Source organism: Apiospora kogelbergensis (genome assembly GCF_038363985.1).
Source record: "Apiospora kogelbergensis strain CBS 113332 chromosome Unknown utg000002l_segment0_segment0, whole genome shotgun sequence".
In the NCBI taxonomy this organism is placed as follows: Eukaryota; Fungi; Ascomycota; class Sordariomycetes; order Amphisphaeriales; family Apiosporaceae; genus Apiospora; species Apiospora kogelbergensis.
In genome coordinates this window covers 2,927,838-2,945,381 of record NW_027117419.1, presented here as the reverse complement: position 1 = coordinate 2,945,381, position 17,544 = coordinate 2,927,838, and the positions used below count along the sequence as shown (strand labels likewise).

Here is a 17,544-nt window from a genome sequence, read left to right as displayed (position 1 = left end):
GAGTGACGGCGATTTGAAAAGTTGACAGAAGCAGGAATCAAAGCAGAGCATTGGCCTTGACTAGGTATCCTGGGGGCGCAACGTGTGGTTATAAATGAAAACCCGCCGGTTCGTTCTCGAATCCATTCTGGATAGTTGGCCTCGAAAAGGAGGCTTCATTTCGATAGAGCTTTGTTGCTTGCAAATGAAGGAGTAAAGCCATGGCAGATCCGAAGGTCCAAAAGGGATGGGCGCTTCAGGAGTCTAGACGATAAGCTACTTTGCTAGGCCAGGAGCGTGGCTCGACTCAATAGCCAAACCGTATTTGCGGCCAATAACAGACCTAAAAGGCTGTGTCATCCTTTTCCCCTTTATCTGAAAATCTGAGGTGTGGCAGCTGACATCGAGGTTTCCCCGGCCTCCTCTTGGCCTTGGTATCTTCGGGAGAAGGCGTATTGGCGCTCGATGAGAAGGGCCACATCTACAGCCATACCAAATGGGCAATTTAACTTGATGGATCAAGAATTCGTTTCTCTGTGTGTGGTAGCAGTCCTCGCAGCTTCCATAGATGAGGTGGCGTTGACCACATGACATTGTTCTATACAATTTGATTTTTCCAAGATAATGTCGATAGGAGAACCAACGTTCAAGTTTTGCCAAGAATAAACAGAAATTTCAGAGCTTCACTCCTTTGAACACAGCAACAGCTAGCACATAACAGGCTGCGCTGACGAAGAACGGCGTGCCCAGGGCCGCGCCTCCGGTATTGATTCCATGAACCCATAAGGCAGCCATCAAGGGCGCGCCAAGCAGCAAGCCCAGCGTTTTGACCATCACAACCAATGAGAATATGTGCGTTTCGGGGTCAATAGACCCTGCCAGGTCTCTGTCATGTTTCGGGGCAATCGCCGGTGACTTCAGTAGCGAGAAGGTGAATATGGGGAGAGCAGAACCCAACGCATAGACCAACAATGAAGGAAAAAGCAGCCAGACCTCGGTTGAAACCGCGATGGTAGAAGCACCAAGAACCGAGACCAACCAACAGACCAGCGCATAACGGGCATTGGCTCTATCAGTGTCGCTGTTCCCCGCGGACGCACCTGCTGAAGAGTGCCGCGATCGAAGGAGCCAAGGTATCACGACTGTGAGAAGAGTGAAGTTGACCACAGCCTTGCCGGACAGCAGGTACCCGGCAGAAGCGAAGCTCCAGTGATAACGCTTGGAGATGTACTGTGGCAACAGCTTGGTGTCAGAGCTTGCCAATGAGGATAGGAAAAAGCAGATGAACATGAGGGTCAGGTTGCGTGGGTGGCTCGCCACAACCGATCGCAAAGTTCGAAGTCGCTCCAAAATGGCTCCTATAAATGAAACATGGGATTTGGGGACTGCCGAAGTAGACGAAGAAATCAGAGGCTCTGCTTGCTCTACATGCTCTGCGTTGGCGGTGTGGGAAGGGCTGGTCTCGGCCTTTCCTAGATGGTCAGGGAGCAAGGACACGGCGGGAATAGCAAGCAACAACAAAGCTATGCATATCCAAAATGGCAACCAGATGAGGATCGTCATGGATGCCGCGGCGAGCGCCGGTCCGCCGAGGGCGACTACATAGGAGATGGAACCCATCCAGCCAAAGTACGTCGCACTATTCACCCGTCAGCCAACAGCGAGTCTTGCCAAGGGGTTGCCACTAACCGAAGGACATAGTCATCCGTTATCCCCGATGCGATGGTGTATGTGATCGAATTGAAGACACAGTCACCGCCGAGCACGGACAAGACGGGGGCGGCGATGATGGCAGTTGTCGGAAGAGCATGCTCAAAATAGCCGACGACGACAGTCCACACAAGCATCCACACTCTCGGGATCAGGTTCAGCCACAAAATGGCCCGCTGACCATATTTTTCGGCCATGAAACCAAGAGGTATGGTCATAACGAAATCTGTGTTGTCGTCAGCGACTTGTTACGGTGCTGCAGGGTGTCTCGGAGGAAGCCTTAGGCGGCTTATGCGGAGATGGCTTACCACCGACGATCCAAGCCGTGTCGACAGCGCCTTGGATCCATGCCAGTCCGCGCTGCACTTCATCGACCTTACAGAGCTCCTCTGGAACGGTGCCATCCTTACCAATCCGGGATTTATCGTGCTCTGCGTAGTACTCGCGACAAAGCCGCCTCTCGATGACACGGTTCAACGGGAGACTCGACAGGCTCTGGGCGAAATTGACCAGGAAGAGGAGGATCAGCAGCGCACTAATCACGGCGCGACGTGGAACTGCACCGCGCCTGGCCTTTTGATTATCGTCTCTCTCCTGGCTAGCTGCACGCCCAGGGCCGAGGAAAGGGTCTGTGTCGTGCTCCATGGGATTTTGTTCTCTTGAAGGTCGGCCAAGACGTTGAAAGCGACAGGTTCGGACGGTGCTCATGTCCTTATCTCGATGCACTGTCGGGCTTACATTTTACAAGGTTCAACCCACTAAATGGAACTAAACCCCCTGGTCTCCAACTTCCCCAGGCTTGCCTTGCAGGGTCGCCTGCCGATCAAATCATCGTCATTCTACATGCCTTTCTAGGTATGCCAAGGCATTGCTGGATGTGTTCATGATCTCGAATGCAATGGTGTGTGATTGATAAATCATCCAAACACTACTTCTACACTTCATCTGCTTCGCCGTCCAGAGCCTGGCGAATTCCGCGAGTGCTTGTCACAAGCCTAGTCGGTGGCCTGCATGATGGCAGTACTGCTGGCCGACGGTGTCTCATTGGCCATGGTTTCCATTTCCAAGCCCGTCTCCTGGATGCCCAGGACCGACTCTAGCGTCGCCGCGAACGCGCACCGAACGAGCTGCAGCTCGCCGCCGAACTCGTTATTAGTGGCCAAGATGACACTCCGGGTGGCCTCGGTGTATTCGTCCATGATAACGAAAGCGTTGTAGTGCAGCTTCACCTTATCAAAATTCGCCTTGGGAAATGCGCTGCGCACCACCATGTCGATCTCGCCCGCCGAGAGACCCAACAGCTCGTCTGCCAGCGCCGGCTTCGTCGCGGGGGGCTCGAGGGCCGGCTGGTTGAAGAAGGGCGACTTCAATGAGGTGATGAAAGCTACAATGGGCTGAACTTCGTCTACATCCGCCTCATCATCTTCCCCATTGTTGGCTTTGGACATCGCCTCTTTGACGAAAGCCTGGAGGGTCTGTAATGGGAATTTAGCATCGACCCCTGGCAAGCTTTTGTCACTCTATGAATAGGAACGTACCTCAAGGCTGATGTCTGCGGTTCGGAAGACGGGCAGGTAAGGGTGGGCCGTCTCACCACGGCCTTCCATCGCGCAGTCCTCGTCAAACGCCGAACTTGGCTTCCATTTGGCCGACCTAAGCTTGGAGGGCTGGTCGCGCAACGCCTGAACCTTTTGGGCGTTCCATACTCCACCTACAGCAGCCGCTTCGTTGCGCAAGGCACGCGCGGCGGTGGAATCTTCGGTGGCTTCGAGATCCTCCAGCAGCGACACCACGGAGTCGAGGTTGCAGCGAATGCAGACGGCGCCCGTGCTTTCCTCGTCTTCGTCCTCGTCGTCTTTCCCCTCTCCTTTGCTGCGGTTTTCGTACGCGTACGAGCTTACGTAGCACGTAGTGCGATCCTCTGCCGAGTGGCTGTCGAGGACGGCATAGGCCTTGGTGGAGGCCATGTTCCCACGGGCCATGGCCTCTTGCATTGTCTCTCTGGCTTCGCCCTCCTCATCCTCGTCTAAATTGACGAAAGGCGACACATAGGAGGCGATTGGCTTATTCTGTGCTGTGAGCACTTCGGACAGATCTGGCTTCAAAGGCAAAGCCAGCTTCTCATTGGAGAGAATGGCATCGTTGATGAGCTGCATGGCTGAGTGTCAGCTATCAGTGCGGATTAGGTCAGTTGTGTGGGCTCAATCGTACGTCTACACCAATATCCTCCGAGTCGGAGATGACAATGTGTCGCTGCTGCGCTGCGTTGCTCATACTGCTTGATGATTGTGCGGTGACCAGATTTCGTCCAGTGAAAGTTGAGTAGAGCCGGTGGGACTCAGTCACTTGGAAGGAACGGACTGGAGGTGAATGTATTGGGTTTCGTTGAGCTCGCTGAACCGCAACACTAAAAAGGTTGCAATAGTTTACAAGAACGTCGTGATATTGAAATGTGAATCATTCAAGTCACGACGAAGCCATGCTTACATACTGCTATTACCTACGTCCCAGAACCGCCCTGCCAAGTACTCCGTAAAGATCCCTGCTGTCAATCGATCAGATCGTTGGTGGTGCATCGGGAGGCACAGCCCCGATACAGTAAGAAATGTTTCATCTTTTTACCATTAGCCACTACTACTAGGAGAGCTACTAATGAGCTGAGATAACCTGTGTTTTGCTAAACCACGCCGGAACTAGACCTTCAAGCCCAGAACCCACGTGTCTAACAATAGCAACCAACCAACGCTAATAGTTACCATGTCGCTTGCGACAAGACAAACGCTAGGAAACCTGCCAGCACAGCAAACGGAGTGACGCGTGGAGCGTTGAGCCTATCGACCCAACCAGAATCATTTTCGGGAGCTGTGCAGCTCTGTGCAGCTCACGACGAAGTCAAATACACATACGCGTGCGACTGGGAGAACCCATCGTAGCAAAAGTACTGAGCTATTTCTGTGCGGTATGCAAGGAGACAGAGACATGCCATCATATCGTGTGTATAGTTGACAACAAAAGATGTATTTATCAAACAGTATAGACAGCCACAGGCCTTTTTTTATATTGCTGCTCAGAGTATTTTGAAGATGTGAGAATCTATACTGGGGAAAGGAGCCCACATATGTCAAGCTAACAGAAAAGGGGGTTGCAATGTCGTCTAAAACGACATTTTGAAGCAACAAGAAATGAAGCACAATAAGACAGCCAGTAAAAACCCAAACGCCCATAGAATTCATCAGATATGCCCAGTGTGATGCGTGGGCGAGATAAAGGGACCCTCATATCATGAAGACACGAGCTTAAGCCCGGAAGGCAACACCGACCTTCTCATCGCGGGCCTCGACACCCTCACTCGCCCCCTCTTGCTCGACCTCTTCGTCAACATCACGAGCCTCAACCTCACCGCCTTCCTCCTCCTCAACATCGGGCACATCGTCAATGTTCAGGTCGGCCTCTTCAACATCACGAGCCTCGACCTCGCCTCCCTCCTCTTCGACATCGGGTACATCATCGATGTTCAGGTCGGCCTCCTCGTCAACATCGCGAGCCTCAACACCCTCGCTATCCTGCTCCTCCTCTACTTCCGGAACGTCATCAGCGATCTTCTCGTCGACGTTACGGGCCTCGACACCATCATCCTCCTCCACGTCGGGGACGTCGTCGTCCTGCTCGCCGAGCAGCTCAGCGACCTCCTCGGCGCGCATAGTGATGGTGGTCGAGTTGGCGTCGTATACGGCGTCCTCAAAAACGGGGATGTGCTCGGCGGCGATGTCGAGGGAGCGGGTGAAGACGCCCTTGGCCGTGGCGGTGAACTGGTGCCCGTCGTTGACGCACTTGGGGTTGGGTCCGCACCAGTCCTGGCTCAGCTTGGATGTCTTGTCCCAGGTAGTGGTCCAGACATCGCTGCTCTTGGCTGTGCCCAGCCCCGAGACCTTGCCGCTCTGCTTCCTCTGCTCGCTCGTGGGCACGCAGCGCAGCTGGACGGGCTTGCCGGCGCCACGCAGGCCGCCTTCGCGCGACGAGGCGTAGGGGTACTCGTCGGGCGACGTGTTCTTGATCTTGCCGTTCTTCCAGTACTTGGCGTGCTTGGACGACGCGCTGCACGGCTTGCTGCCGTAGCCCCACGCGTTGCGGTTGGCTGTGCCGCGCTTCTTGGAGTCCCGGGCATTCTTGGAGCCGCCGCCGTGCAAACCCGCGGGCAGGCCGGCGCACTTGACGGCCCAGCATGTGTTGAGGCAGATCTGGGGCGTTGCTTCGCAGTCGTACTTGATGCCCTTAGCGGTAACGGCCGAGGCGGCCAGGGCGATCAGGGCAACAGTGGTGGTGTGCATGTTAAGCTAAAGAAATATATATGTATGTGTTTATATATAGGGGAAATTTATATAGTGAAGATAGTGAGGATGAGAATACCAAAGATTGAAGATGGGTCAGAAAGAAAGGAGTAGGGTGAGTGAAACTGTAAAGAATGGCTTGAGTCTCTGTGTGATGAGTGGTGAGGATATCAACCCATTTCACCGAGGACGTTACGCATATCTTATACCTCATGAGCTCGCCCTCGTCCAAGTCTCCGTCTTGGTGTTGTAGTAAACAGCAATGCCACCACGGTCAAACTCATCCATCGATAGAAGCCATCCACGCCCCGTAATCTTCGCTGAAACTTCTTTCGAGGCCTCACATTCGAGGACAACGTGTATGCCATCAGATCTAGCCTAGCTAACTACGGGTCAGCGAGGTGTGTGGTGTCAGCAGCTAGGTCTATAGTAAGTAATAAGGCACACACAGCCTTTCGACTCTTCAGACAATCCCGCACAGAACATACGCATCCATCAGGCGTATCATGCAGGTTGCATACTGGTGCGATATGTAGGTCCCGTTGCAGACTACGCGCTGGCGGCCGCCGTGGATGAAGTGCGCGTACTGTAACCCAGTAGCCGCAAGCGCTCCTACTGAATAAAGACTGGTCTAGGCCCGTTTCCAGATCGGGTTCATTCTGGGCCTGGCTCATCTCACTATGCAAGGTCCAGTGAGACTTGGGGGCTAGACAGCTGCCTTTTCCCAGCATGAGCCGCCTGTGGTCTCTACTAAGGGTGTCTGATATGTCGATACCAACAGCCAATATTGCCGCAGGGGGGCTTAGATCCTTCGGGCACAATTGCCCAGGTGCAATTATGCATACATTAAGTGTAATTAACTAAGTGCTTACTTCTCAGCTGGAAGAAAAGCACGGGCTGGTGTTCCAATCAATGCCAGGGAGGTGTAGTAAGCTACAGTGTATGGCCCCTTTCTCTCTTTCTCGCGCTTATTGGGAAAAGACTAGCGCCGGAATGGATCGAGTGGAATATATTAGCACTATAAACGGCCCCAGCCGTGTATCCGGGCCTCGTATACCAAAGCGCCCTCGAGCATTGGCTGGAGAATCGAGCATGCTTTTGTTACTACTCTTTCTACTTCCCAAAATAGACTTGAGCTTACATTATGGTCTAACGTCAATGTTATAGTGTGTAGTAATCGACCCATGTCCCTCCCATATAACACAAATGATCATGGCTGAATATTGTATGAACCAGCAGTGATTCAAACTGCTTGATGCGGCCGTGAACAAACGATGTCTACTCCGACGTCGACATATTAAATTCGTATGGCCAGGGAATTCCAGAGATGTCGAAAACTCGTCCTTATATCTGTCTCATGGCATCTACCTACTGTTTTAGGGCAGATCATTGAGTAGTTTGCTCTTCCCCTCGCCATCCAACCCTTCCCATTTTGGTTGTCCGTCAGGTATATCAACAACCCGCTGAGAGTAGAAAATATGACACCTGATAGTGGTGTCAGCATTGGTAGTTGGGCGAAAACGAGTACGCTAGATTTCGAATACTAAAACTTACTTGGGCGAGAACAAACGCCGCTCCTTTTCGCCTGCAAACTTGATGAGTGTCGGGAACAGAAGAACCATGTTCCGCCCTTCGTCCATGATAGGCGTTCGGCAGTAGGAGCAGCTGGCCTTGCAAGGCAAGTCGTGGCTCAAGTGGCGTGACTCGGATTGGTAGAAGACCAGGTCCTCGGCTCCCTTCTCAAACATCATATCTTCTTTGTGGAAGATAGCAGCCCACTGGAACGGTGCACCTGGTTATCGCCGCTTAGATTCGCTTCGGGCAGACAGATGGGATTCACGCACTTACCGTGCATAACTTGGCAGCCGCGGCAATGGCAGAATTTTGCGTTCAGGGGCTGTTCGCGACTGAGCCAGTACTTGACGCGTCCGCAGTGGCAGCCCCCCTGAAGCTTTCTGTCAAAAGCGGCAGGATCGGCCGCTTGGTAGGGTGGCTTCTGGAGGAAATCCTTCTCTCCGGCATCTGGTTTATCGCCCATCCTGCGGCAGATCAGACGTTTTGGGTTTTCACAAGTCTTTCCTGCGCGTACAGTCCCTGCTACCGATGGAAGGGGCCGAATTGGCGACAGGCGCAGTTGTGGTAGCTCGCGGGAACAATGGCAGCGGATGAAAGGGTAAGTATGTATGCAAGTACGTTCAATTATGGCTGAGCTACTTGAGAAGAGAAGAGAGATTGGGTTTTTGTTCCTGGCTAGCAGCTAGAGGCAAGCATGGAGTCATTCGTCCTGACGTCAAGATCGATTATAGTACATACATCGATTCGGGATCCTGACAGCACCCCCACTACGGATGCTACTGCCTACCGACACCCGACACTGCGCTGGGGCCGATCGGGTCGTCTGGCCGAAAACAGCACAAAGCCGCAATCAATTCTCTTTTTTCGGCTTCAATCTCAACCTCGTTGACAGACAAGCAACGTCGCTGGCAAACAACATGGCCTTCGACTATACAGCGTACGCGCCAAGCTCCCTTGCGACTGCCGTCAGCGCCTTCTTGTTCGTCGCCATATTCAACATTTGCGTACTGACAACGACCCGCTCCTGGGCGCGGGTCGCCGGTGTGCTGGTGCTGGCCGGTCTTACGGGCGCGTTCCAGGCTTCGCTTCGGAGCTGGTGTGTCAATAAGGGCTGGGTCTCTCTGCTTGTGACCACGGCCTGGACCACCTATTGGCACGCCTTGGAGATGCTGCTCGTTTCCAAGGTCTCCGCCTCAGACATTGAGGAGCAAGCAGAGAAGCAGTACAGGCCAGGGACTTCCCTTTCCCGCTGGCAACTGGCCCTGTGCACTTCGTCGCTTCTCTGCAAATGGCGCCGCATTGGTACCAAATGGCAGATCCCGAACCTTCCGCGCTTCTCTCCAGACGGGAGCGTTCCTAGTCGAGCCCGGTTTCTCTTCCGATCCCTGCTGAAGATAGCAGGTTCCTATCTGATGATGTGAGTATAGCTCCCCAGAAACAGTCTGGATTCGTGCTTCTTTTCTCCCTGGGTGAGCACAGGAGCTCCGTCAAGTTCTGATTAGTATTGGGCAGGTCGCTGTTCTGTGTAGCGCCGCCTCCAGATCCAAATCTGATCGCCATCGGGAAAGAAGCCTACCTTTTTCGAGCCGATATCTCGGTCGACGAAAGAATCTTTCGAATGGTATCTACCATCGTCTTCTTCATCAACGTGGCGTTAATGGTCACGATGTGGTATTACCTCGTCTGTGTGGTTTCCGTAGTACTGGGCTTGGCCAGCCCTAGAGACTGCCCGCCGTTCTATGGATCCCTTCGGGACGCTTACAACCTACGTGGACTGTGGAGGTACTGTTCACATAAGGGGTCTTAACAGCCTCAACTCTAAAGGCGGTACTTATGCTGACACTATTCATAGGAACATTCACCAGGGCCTCCGGAAGTGTGTCTCGGGGCCTGCTGATGCCTTTGCTGACTCGGTGTTGCACCTGCCGCGAGGCACTCATGCTTCCAGATGCATCCGCCTCATACTCGCGTTCGGGATATCGGCGTTCATTCACGCCCAAGCAGATTTGGCCATCGGTATACCGTTTGCAGAAGCCGGTCAGTTCACCTTCTTTTCCTTTCAGGCTCTCGGCATCGTCCTGGAGAGTACGTTGCAAGAGAAATGTAGTCGGGCCGGAACGGATACACTCTTCCCTCGGGGCTTACAAAAGGGGGTGGGGTACATCTGGGTGATTTATTGGTTCTACTGGATCACTCCCACCTGGTCTTACACGACGATGCGAACTATGGATCCTGTGAAAGATGGTATGGTGATACCAGCTCACTACGTTGCCACGTGGTTTCAGTAGATTCGTCCTGTACCATCGTTGTCGAATGCGAATTTTAGTAGAGCATCAGATGGTGCGGGGAATGGCGGGTTCATGTGAACCAAAGGATGCCAAAGAGGTATATTATGCAGTACCAACGAGAGACCTCGGCAGACTTACTCTAGAATAATCGACCCAGCGGCAACTATTAGTAGCGATAGAATGGCTGGCTATCTTTACAACTCGGGTTGATAAAGAATCATACGGTTTTCGTGCTGTGGCTAATAAAGTCTCTCCTGGAGTCGTGTAACGTCAATGATAACCATTTAAACTCGGAAATACTTCCCGTGGGTATTGGAATAGGTTTATGTATCTTGCCTGAGCAAGATGCACTTCTGTAATAGATTCTTTGCTTGGCGTAACTGAGGTCGAGAGGTTGAACGAGTTCGTAACGTGTGCATATAGTATATTTTGCTGTGTACGATGATCATACTAACATTTCCAAAATTAGGTTTTCGGCCCGCAAAATCATATCTTGTTATTGCATGTTGGTCAGGCAAGGGGTTATTATACAAAGCAGCACACGATGGTCAAGAAAGTATATCGATAGCAATATCCAGATCAAGTTTTGTACGATTCATTAGGTTGTGTTATTTCAGGGCATAGCTGTGCTTGACTCTCTGCAGCGCACTAAAACACTCCTTCCACACAACTGAAGCATTTACTTCAAACGATAAACTTGTGATCAGCTACCAAGGAACACCTGGTCACATACGCCGGCTTCTATACCTCTGACTCCACGTCAAACCCGCAGGTGCTTGATAGTCAATGGCCTAGGTGCTTTTGGCGTCGGGGCTCTTTAGGCAAAGGGGCACATGGTGGACCAAGGCACGCATATAAATTTACACTGGAAGCCGACTTACTTTGACATGAAGACCCTCATCAGAATCAAAAAAAAAAAAAAAAATCTTCATCGTACCCTATGGTGATATGGGAAGTAAAACCACCTTCTATTCAATCCTACTTGCTCTCGAACCACTAGAAATCTTAGTCTGATATATCGCAGTAATGATCCGTACTTCCTCAGCTATGCGAGCCATGGCCAATCGAACCACGGCCAGGTTAGCATAGCATTGTAACAGTATACGGGCCATGTCAACTGTGCTGCACGACCACCTGACGAAGCTGGGCGCGACCATGCCGCCAGGCTATGTGGCGCGAGTTGGGCAGATCGAGACCTTCAACCTCGCAGAGCACATTACGAGCACGGCGGGGGATTTGGCCATAGGACGCGCGCTGGTAGACGCGTGGCGCCGCGGTAACATGAGGTCTACGGGCGCACGGAGGAGGCGAGTCGCGACTTTTTCGCTCAGTCGCCCATACAAAAGGCTGCCTGTGTGGACTCGCAGAGCTACGCGGGCTACATCGCATCGGGCGAGGAGATCACGGAGGTACGAGGCGGGCCAGGAGCCGCACGAGGGAATACACTACGGCACCCACTTCACCAACATGAGGACCGGCACCGGAAGCTGGCAGATCCGGCCCTGCGTACCATGGGATCCGGCCCGATGAGCGAGGCCATCAGATCCCAGGTATCCGTGTCAAAAGGTTAGAATAGTTTATCAATGGATTTGCAGGAAAAGAGGGTGCTGCTCGCTTGTTTTGTACGTGTTGGGTTGTGATAGCAGGCCGCTACAGCTAGCGAGCTAATCCCTGTGTCTGACGATCTTGGCCCTGCCACCTGCAGCTCGGCTTACCCGAAATCGGCATGAAGCTATGGGTAAAGAAGGGATTTGGAAGATACGAAGGAGACGCGATATCACGTGACGGCACCAAGTTGGGCGCGCCATCGTGATAAGTGTCGGCCTAGGGATCTGAACAAGGTGTACTTGTGTGTAAGGCTCAGAAGTGCGCCCGATGATACACAGCGAACAGGGAATTGGAAGTTGGCGCAAACGCCGGGACGACTTAAAGTGGCACCGTTTAATGGACCCGATCGACTTTTTTTTTTTTTTTGCGGTCAGAAATCCAGGGTCCCACGTTTCCCGCCCACGTTGCCCGTTAGTTGCCGGGCCATGGAAGGACTAAAGACAAGAAGAATGACATGGCACGATTTGGAAGTCGGACTGGAAGTGGGCTTCTTCTTGATCAGGGCGTGTCAGTGCTGATGAGCTGGCCCGGCGGTGGATTCGGATCGGATTGATAAGGGACGGTGGGAAGGCAGACAGGGAGACGAAACATCTTCCCATCGACCTCGTCCCCCTCCTTCCCTTCCAAACAAACAATCGGTTTACTCCTTCCTCTTGTTATTGTGGACTTTCCAGATAGATCCCCAATCAATCCAATCCATCCACTCACTCACTCACTCACTCACTCACTCACTCGTCCGTCCATCTTCACACCAGACCCCATCAACCACCGTCACCATGTCTAAGGCTTTCGTTCAACGCCCGGCTCCCGCCTTCAAGGCCATGACCGTCTTCGCCAATGGCGAGTTCAAGGAGATCTCCCTCTCCGACTACCTTGGCCAATGGTATGTAGAGCAGAGCAGAGCTCCGGGTGGGCGTGAAGCGAGACGAGAGGCAAACGAATAGCTAACCTTCCCACCTTGCAGGGTCGTCCTCCTGTTCTACCCCATGGACTTCACCTTCGTCTGCCCCACTGAGATCATCCAGTACAACGACGCCCTGTCGCGCTTCCAGTCCATCAACACGTCGGTCCTGGCCCTGTCCACCGACAGCCACTTCTCCCACCTGGCCTGGCAGCAGCAGCCGCGCAAGCAGGGCGGCCTGGGCGCCGACCTGCAGCTGCCCCTCGTGGCCGACCGCAGCCAGAAGATCGCCCGCGACTACGGCGTGCTGATCGAGGAGGAGGGTGTCGCCCTGCGCGGCCTCTTCATCATCGACCCCAAGGGTACCCTGCGCCAGATCACCGTCAACGACCTGCCCGTCGGCCGCAACGTCGAGGAGACGATCCGCCTCGTCCAGGCCTTCCAGTTCACCGACGAGCACGGCGAGGTCTGCCCCGCCGGCTGGATGCAGGGCCAGAAGTCGATGAAGGCCGACCCCAAGGGCAGCCTCGAGTACTTCTCCACCCAGGCCGAGAAGGCCAACGGTGCCAACGGTGAGGAGCCCCTCGCCAAGCGACCCCGTGTCGAGTAAGGATGACGATGATAAGAACACTGTTTGCTGATGGATTACTTTCTCTCTCTCTATTCAGGTTCGCACTAAGAGTAGCAGTCCAAGGGAAAAAAGAACAAGGAACACACAAGAGGCCAACCAGGGCCTCTTCGCGGAGGACAAAAAGGAAACATGATACATGAACGCCCATCGACAGGGAGGGCTCTTTGACTTTCTCTGCATTCCTGCTATAGAACGACTCTCCAATATAGACCTAGACTTAGATGAGATGAGACAAGAGACATGAAGCAACGCTGCTGTGGATCACAAATACACAATTGACCGCCAACGGTCACCAAACATGCTTCTTACTATATGCGCCTTTTCAAAGTTGCTTGGGCACTTGGCGAGATGGTTCGACTTGGAAGCCGATGCATGACAACCCTGGGCAGTTGCTTCACCGCCACCTTCACCATGTCCACCCCACTTTGCAAGCGGCGTCCCGACTTCTCGTCTAGCACTCACTGCTCTACGTCAGTTATGTTTCTGTTCAATCTAGTTTTTCATGCGAATTTGGTTCCTTCGCCTTAGTTCCTAGATGGATGCGTGAGATGGCATTCCCCACAATCACACCAAGATATGGGGAGTCCCCCTGATGAGGTGCCCTGAGCGTAGATAGGGAAGGGCGAATGATATGCGGAGCGTCACTCAACCATCAGGGTGGTTGTCGGAAAGGTGGGAACTGCGGCCGCATCCGACAAGCCTTTCCATCATGCATATCTCCGACGTCGGCCCTACCAGCCGGTCCCGTAGGTGCGAGATCACCGATGGGTTTCCGTCAAAGACATGAATGTAGGTAACTAAATAGGTAGAGACAGATCACGCTGGTCCGTCCATGATAACAGTCATGGCGCAGATTCCCTGGTGGTTGCTCAAGCGAAGGCAATATCAATAAACAAAATCGTACTATTCAACTAAATAAGATATTGCACGAGACTGAAAGCAAAACTGAGTGCCGCCTACCTACCTGTAGAACGAAGTTGCTGATCGCGATGGATGATGATAACATCAAAGAGGGACTTGACGGCAAAAGCATCATAACCTCTGCCCTACCTCGACTCATAACAGAGCACCGCCTTCTTCCTCATCTTCAGAGTCATCAGAGCCTGGGCTCACATCGCACTTCACTTTCTGTCGGCGGCGTGACAAGTATCGAGCACTCTGGCCTTGACGCCGGCGATAGCGACGATGGCAGTGATCTGGTTCGCCCCAGTATCTGGGACAGGATTGGCCAGCAACAGTGGCCTTGCTCCCCTCCGCAGACGAGGGGGAGGGAGAAGAAGGCGGGAGAGTAGCAGCAACGGAAGGGGGAGGAGGAGGGATGTCCAGCACCTCGCTCTCGGCATGGATCCCCAAGTGGCGCATTTCATATTGGACTTCGCACAAGAGGCAAAGCTTCTCGGACCGCAAAAGAAAGTATCGATACTCATCGCCACCTTGAAGATTCACTGCGGCTCGGGGGTCGATGTCGTCGCAGCATCTTCTGCGCTGAGAAGTCCAAACGAGCCCCGAGGGGCAGCAGCCCAGCAGCGACACACTGCTAGAACTATCGCCTCCGCCGGGGCCGCAACCGCTAGCCACGGCGTACGGGCAAGGATATCGAGGGCCATGGTGGAGGTCCTTGACAACGGTGCTATGACAGCTGTAGCACTGGTAAACGTATTGGACAGCAATGCACATCCTTCTTAAGGAGTGGGCAATGTTCTGCTACGGGATGTATGTATGGTGGTTGCTGTTGTGTGGGTGGAGGTGTATCCGTGTGGCTTTCTATATGTCTTGTGTTTAGATCTATGTGTATCGCTAAATGAACAATGGGTCGCTGGTAATGCTGTTTATATGTATATCTCGAAAATTTCAGACCCCAAACGCCAACAGACAAGAGCATTCAGGGGATAGTGGATGGCCATTAATACGAGTGGTGCAGGCGTCATAGCAGACAAAGACCACGGCGTTCTCAATGAAATTGTACACATAGCGAACAAAAGAAACGTAGACAAGATCACACAGCTCACTCATTATTCCATATTACTCTTTGTATAGGTCTTGTATGCTAATCTGCTTATTCTACTCAACAACAATCGGTAGAGAGAAAGCCCAGCCGCTTCGCCACTCTCGTACAGGCTAGAAAGGCAGGAAGGCCTGCTATGTTCTTATATCAATCAGGTAAGTGTAACGCACAAAGGACCAAAGATACATACATGGAAACAAAGCCGTTGTTTCGGGTAGGGGCTGATATACCATCAACCTCCCTTATGAACATGAATGCCTAGTAATATATGAGGGCGATGCGATAATACCAACCAAATGTTCGTTCCCCCAACGCCTGACCAAATGCAGTTTCCGAATCACACAAACCGCTGTAATATGATGCCATGAACTTGCATGTGCTTGTACAAGACTTGGAGAGTGACCAAATAAGGAGTAATGCAAGAAAAAACCATTGTGTATGCCCTTATCCATAGGCGTTAAGCCAAGCCTCAAAAGAAAATCGCCCACCTGCCGCATTCATGATGATGATGAGGTGAAACAGACATGATCCGTATGTAACTTTCCTTCGCAACTCCCTCCTATCGCTAGGTCATGCGGAAGACGATTGAAATAAAAATGAAACGGAGAGGTCCATAGCCAATGGGCTCGTGGTCATGCGAAATTCATCTTGAGAAATCGCAACTTGCTCTATGTCTGGAAAATAGCAATACGACAGTGGGCAATTGGCAACTGGGTCAAAAGCCGAAAGCCAAAGATCTATAATATACAAGAAACAGGGCAGAGCAGAAGTTGAGTTAGATGAACCCTGGTTGGGGTTTACCATCGACGACTAGAGACAAAGATACTGTTAGCAAGGTTCCATAATGTTCAAGATACGGTACTCTCCAGGACTACTAACCCGAAGGCGGCATTAACAACCGGTGCTTTTCGTTTTCCCATCTTAACGAGCTTCTGTGGCCTTCGTCTGGTCGTTTCTCCGCCAGTGTCGCTATCACTGCTGTCAGGGCCTGCCAGGCCAAGAAGCTCGGCCTCCAGTGGAGTCAAAGGAGATCCCGGTGATTCAGGTTCTGATTCGTTGCCGGGAGACGACTGGCGGCTCCTGGGACGGCCGACTCTAGATCTGGATCGCGGTGATTCTCGTCCCTGGGGAGGCCTAGCAGATGAAGATAGTGAGATGCCGGTTACCTGGGCCTCTCGAATTCTGCCTTCGCGGCCTGCAGAAGAGACATTGGAGTCGTTCCGCCGACGGTGATTAGAGTTGGGAGTTCCGCCCGGATGGGGGCTTGACACATCGCGATGACGAGTATTTGATTCTGGGCTGTGGGGCCGTCTGTTGGAGAAGTTGCGCCTGTCACCCGGGCTCCTCGATCGGCCCCGTCTGCTATTGTATGAACCGTCGAACGTTCCCTCGGTGTGATGTCTTTTCAGAGGGGGTTGGGTTTGGTAGTGAGCATTCGCCGCTTCAGGGTACCAGTGGGTATCTGTGGCTGTCGGTCGGTCTGGGAGCGGGTAGTTACGGGGTGGGATATCCGCAGGACCTCGTGTCCATCCTGTCCAGCCGTTCTCCTCAGCTGCGGACCTCTCGTGCCGGATGCTACCTTGTACCGAGCCTGAGTCACTAACTTCGCCAGGTTCAGGAGACATCTGTTTGGGTCGCTTGGCCTCATATCCATGACTGAAGTTCGTCAGGTCGCCAGCTTGATCACGGCGTGATGACTCTGCTCTAGGCTCGCCCTGGTAGTCCTCAAACCTTCGCTTGCGGTTGTCAGGCCTGCGAGTCTGGTCTTTGTGATTTTGTTGGCCTTGGTAATGATTACGGGTCTGCGGCTTTGCTCGTTGATTGGCATGCTGGCCGGACTTGTTGCGCCTTTCGTCTCGTCCTTCTATTTCCGCGATCTGAGCTTTGTAGATTTCAAGACTGGCGATGGTGATCTCCTCGGGTTTGAGAAATAAACAGTGGTGTTTATAGCGAGACCACATGTCTGTATTCCGTACCCCTGAAGCAAAGTCATCTTTGTTCTCTGGCGTAATGTAGGCAGACTTAACACCCGTGGCATTATACGCTGGAGGCAGCATAATGTCATCAGTCCATACCGCAGGCAGAGGCTCCGCAATAGGGTCACCTTTGTTCGCTGCTTCGAACTCGTTAAATATCGTGGCTTCATCGTGCCTGAAGCCTTCATAAGGGGTGTCAACATCATCGTCCTCTGGTTGTTGACTGATATCCTCGGCTAGATGAGCTTGTGAATTGGCTTGTGCCTCTATCTGCTCGTTAACTTGAGCATCGGTTTCAGGCTGACCATCAGCGTTGAGCTCTGGCACAGCTTTGATACTGCCTTCAGCAGGAATCTTTGTTTCCGCTTTCGTTACACCAGCAGGCTCTTTCTCATTACTAGTGACATCTTCAGGCTGTCTAGATAACTGAGTCTGGTCCAAAGTGCTGCTGTCGCCTGGGGTGCTTTGCGTAGAGGGATGAAGTGATTCCTGTCGCGAAAGGGTCATGCTTTGACGTTCCCTGCTTTGTACACTCTCCGACCG

At 52.7% G+C, this 17,544-nt stretch overlaps 9 protein-coding genes across 9 annotated transcripts; 4 read left to right on the top strand and 5 right to left on the bottom strand.

Moving 5' to 3' along the window:
• Nucleotides 1–654: 654 nt before the first annotated feature.
• Nucleotides 655–2,334, bottom strand: PG998_003838 (uncharacterized protein; the record flags this gene model as incomplete). Its single annotated transcript, XM_066870656.1, has 3 exons — nucleotides 655–1,618; nucleotides 1,669–1,915; nucleotides 1,998–2,334. The coding sequence occupies 3 exons, from the start codon at nucleotides 2,332–2,334 to the stop codon at nucleotides 655–657; spliced, it is 1,548 nt and encodes a 515-aa protein (XP_066734406.1).
• A 350-nt stretch (nucleotides 2,335–2,684) lies between these two features.
• On the bottom strand, nucleotides 2,685–3,845 carry PG998_003837 (uncharacterized protein; the record flags this gene model as incomplete). Its single annotated transcript, XM_066870655.1, has 2 exons — nucleotides 2,685–3,164; nucleotides 3,228–3,845. The coding sequence occupies 2 exons, from the start codon at nucleotides 3,843–3,845 to the stop codon at nucleotides 2,685–2,687; spliced, it is 1,098 nt and encodes a 365-aa protein (XP_066734405.1).
• A 1,140-nt stretch (nucleotides 3,846–4,985) lies between these two features.
• PG998_003836 (uncharacterized protein) lies at nucleotides 4,986–6,017 on the bottom strand (the record flags this gene model as incomplete). Its single annotated transcript, XM_066870654.1, has 1 exon — nucleotides 4,986–6,017. One exon carries the CDS (start codon nucleotides 6,015–6,017, stop codon nucleotides 4,986–4,988), a length of 1,032 nt encoding a protein of 343 aa, XP_066734404.1.
• Nucleotides 6,018–7,393: 1,376 nt separating this feature from the next.
• On the bottom strand, nucleotides 7,394–8,055 carry PG998_003835 (uncharacterized protein; the record flags this gene model as incomplete). Its single annotated transcript, XM_066870653.1, has 3 exons — nucleotides 7,394–7,502; nucleotides 7,572–7,809; nucleotides 7,866–8,055. 3 exons carry the CDS (start codon nucleotides 8,053–8,055, stop codon nucleotides 7,394–7,396), a joined length of 537 nt encoding a protein of 178 aa, XP_066734403.1.
• Nucleotides 8,056–8,509: 454 nt separating this feature from the next.
• PG998_003834 (toxin biosynthesis protein (Tri7)) lies at nucleotides 8,510–9,880 on the top strand (the record flags this gene model as incomplete). The annotated part of the gene is made up of 3 exons (XM_066870652.1): nucleotides 8,510–9,009; nucleotides 9,105–9,374; nucleotides 9,445–9,880. The coding sequence occupies 3 exons, from the start codon at nucleotides 8,510–8,512 to the stop codon at nucleotides 9,878–9,880; spliced, it is 1,206 nt and encodes a 401-aa protein (XP_066734402.1).
• Nucleotides 9,881–10,990: 1,110 nt separating this feature from the next.
• Nucleotides 10,991–11,410, top strand: PG998_003833 (2-oxoglutarate-dependent ethylene/succinate-forming enzyme; the record flags this gene model as incomplete). Its single annotated transcript, XM_066870651.1, has 1 exon — nucleotides 10,991–11,410. One exon carries the CDS (start codon nucleotides 10,991–10,993, stop codon nucleotides 11,408–11,410), a length of 420 nt encoding a protein of 139 aa, XP_066734401.1.
• An 845-nt stretch (nucleotides 11,411–12,255) lies between these two features.
• On the top strand, nucleotides 12,256–12,999 carry PG998_003832 (uncharacterized protein; the record flags this gene model as incomplete). Its single annotated transcript, XM_066870650.1, has 2 exons — nucleotides 12,256–12,371; nucleotides 12,453–12,999. The coding sequence occupies exons 1-2, from the start codon at nucleotides 12,265–12,267 to the stop codon at nucleotides 12,997–12,999; spliced, it is 654 nt and encodes a 217-aa protein (XP_066734400.1). The 5' UTR covers nucleotides 12,256–12,264.
• Nucleotides 13,000–13,729: 730 nt separating this feature from the next.
• On the top strand, nucleotides 13,730–14,706 carry PG998_003831 (uncharacterized protein; the record flags this gene model as incomplete). Its single annotated transcript, XM_066870649.1, has 3 exons — nucleotides 13,730–13,770; nucleotides 13,991–14,219; nucleotides 14,347–14,706. 3 exons carry the CDS (start codon nucleotides 13,730–13,732, stop codon nucleotides 14,704–14,706), a joined length of 630 nt encoding a protein of 209 aa, XP_066734399.1.
• Nucleotides 14,707–15,873: 1,167 nt separating this feature from the next.
• On the bottom strand, nucleotides 15,874–17,508 carry PG998_003830 (uncharacterized protein; the record flags this gene model as incomplete). The annotated part of the gene is made up of 1 exon (XM_066870648.1): nucleotides 15,874–17,508. One exon carries the CDS (start codon nucleotides 17,506–17,508, stop codon nucleotides 15,874–15,876), a length of 1,635 nt encoding a protein of 544 aa, XP_066734398.1.
• Nucleotides 17,509–17,544: the final 36 nt, after the last annotated feature.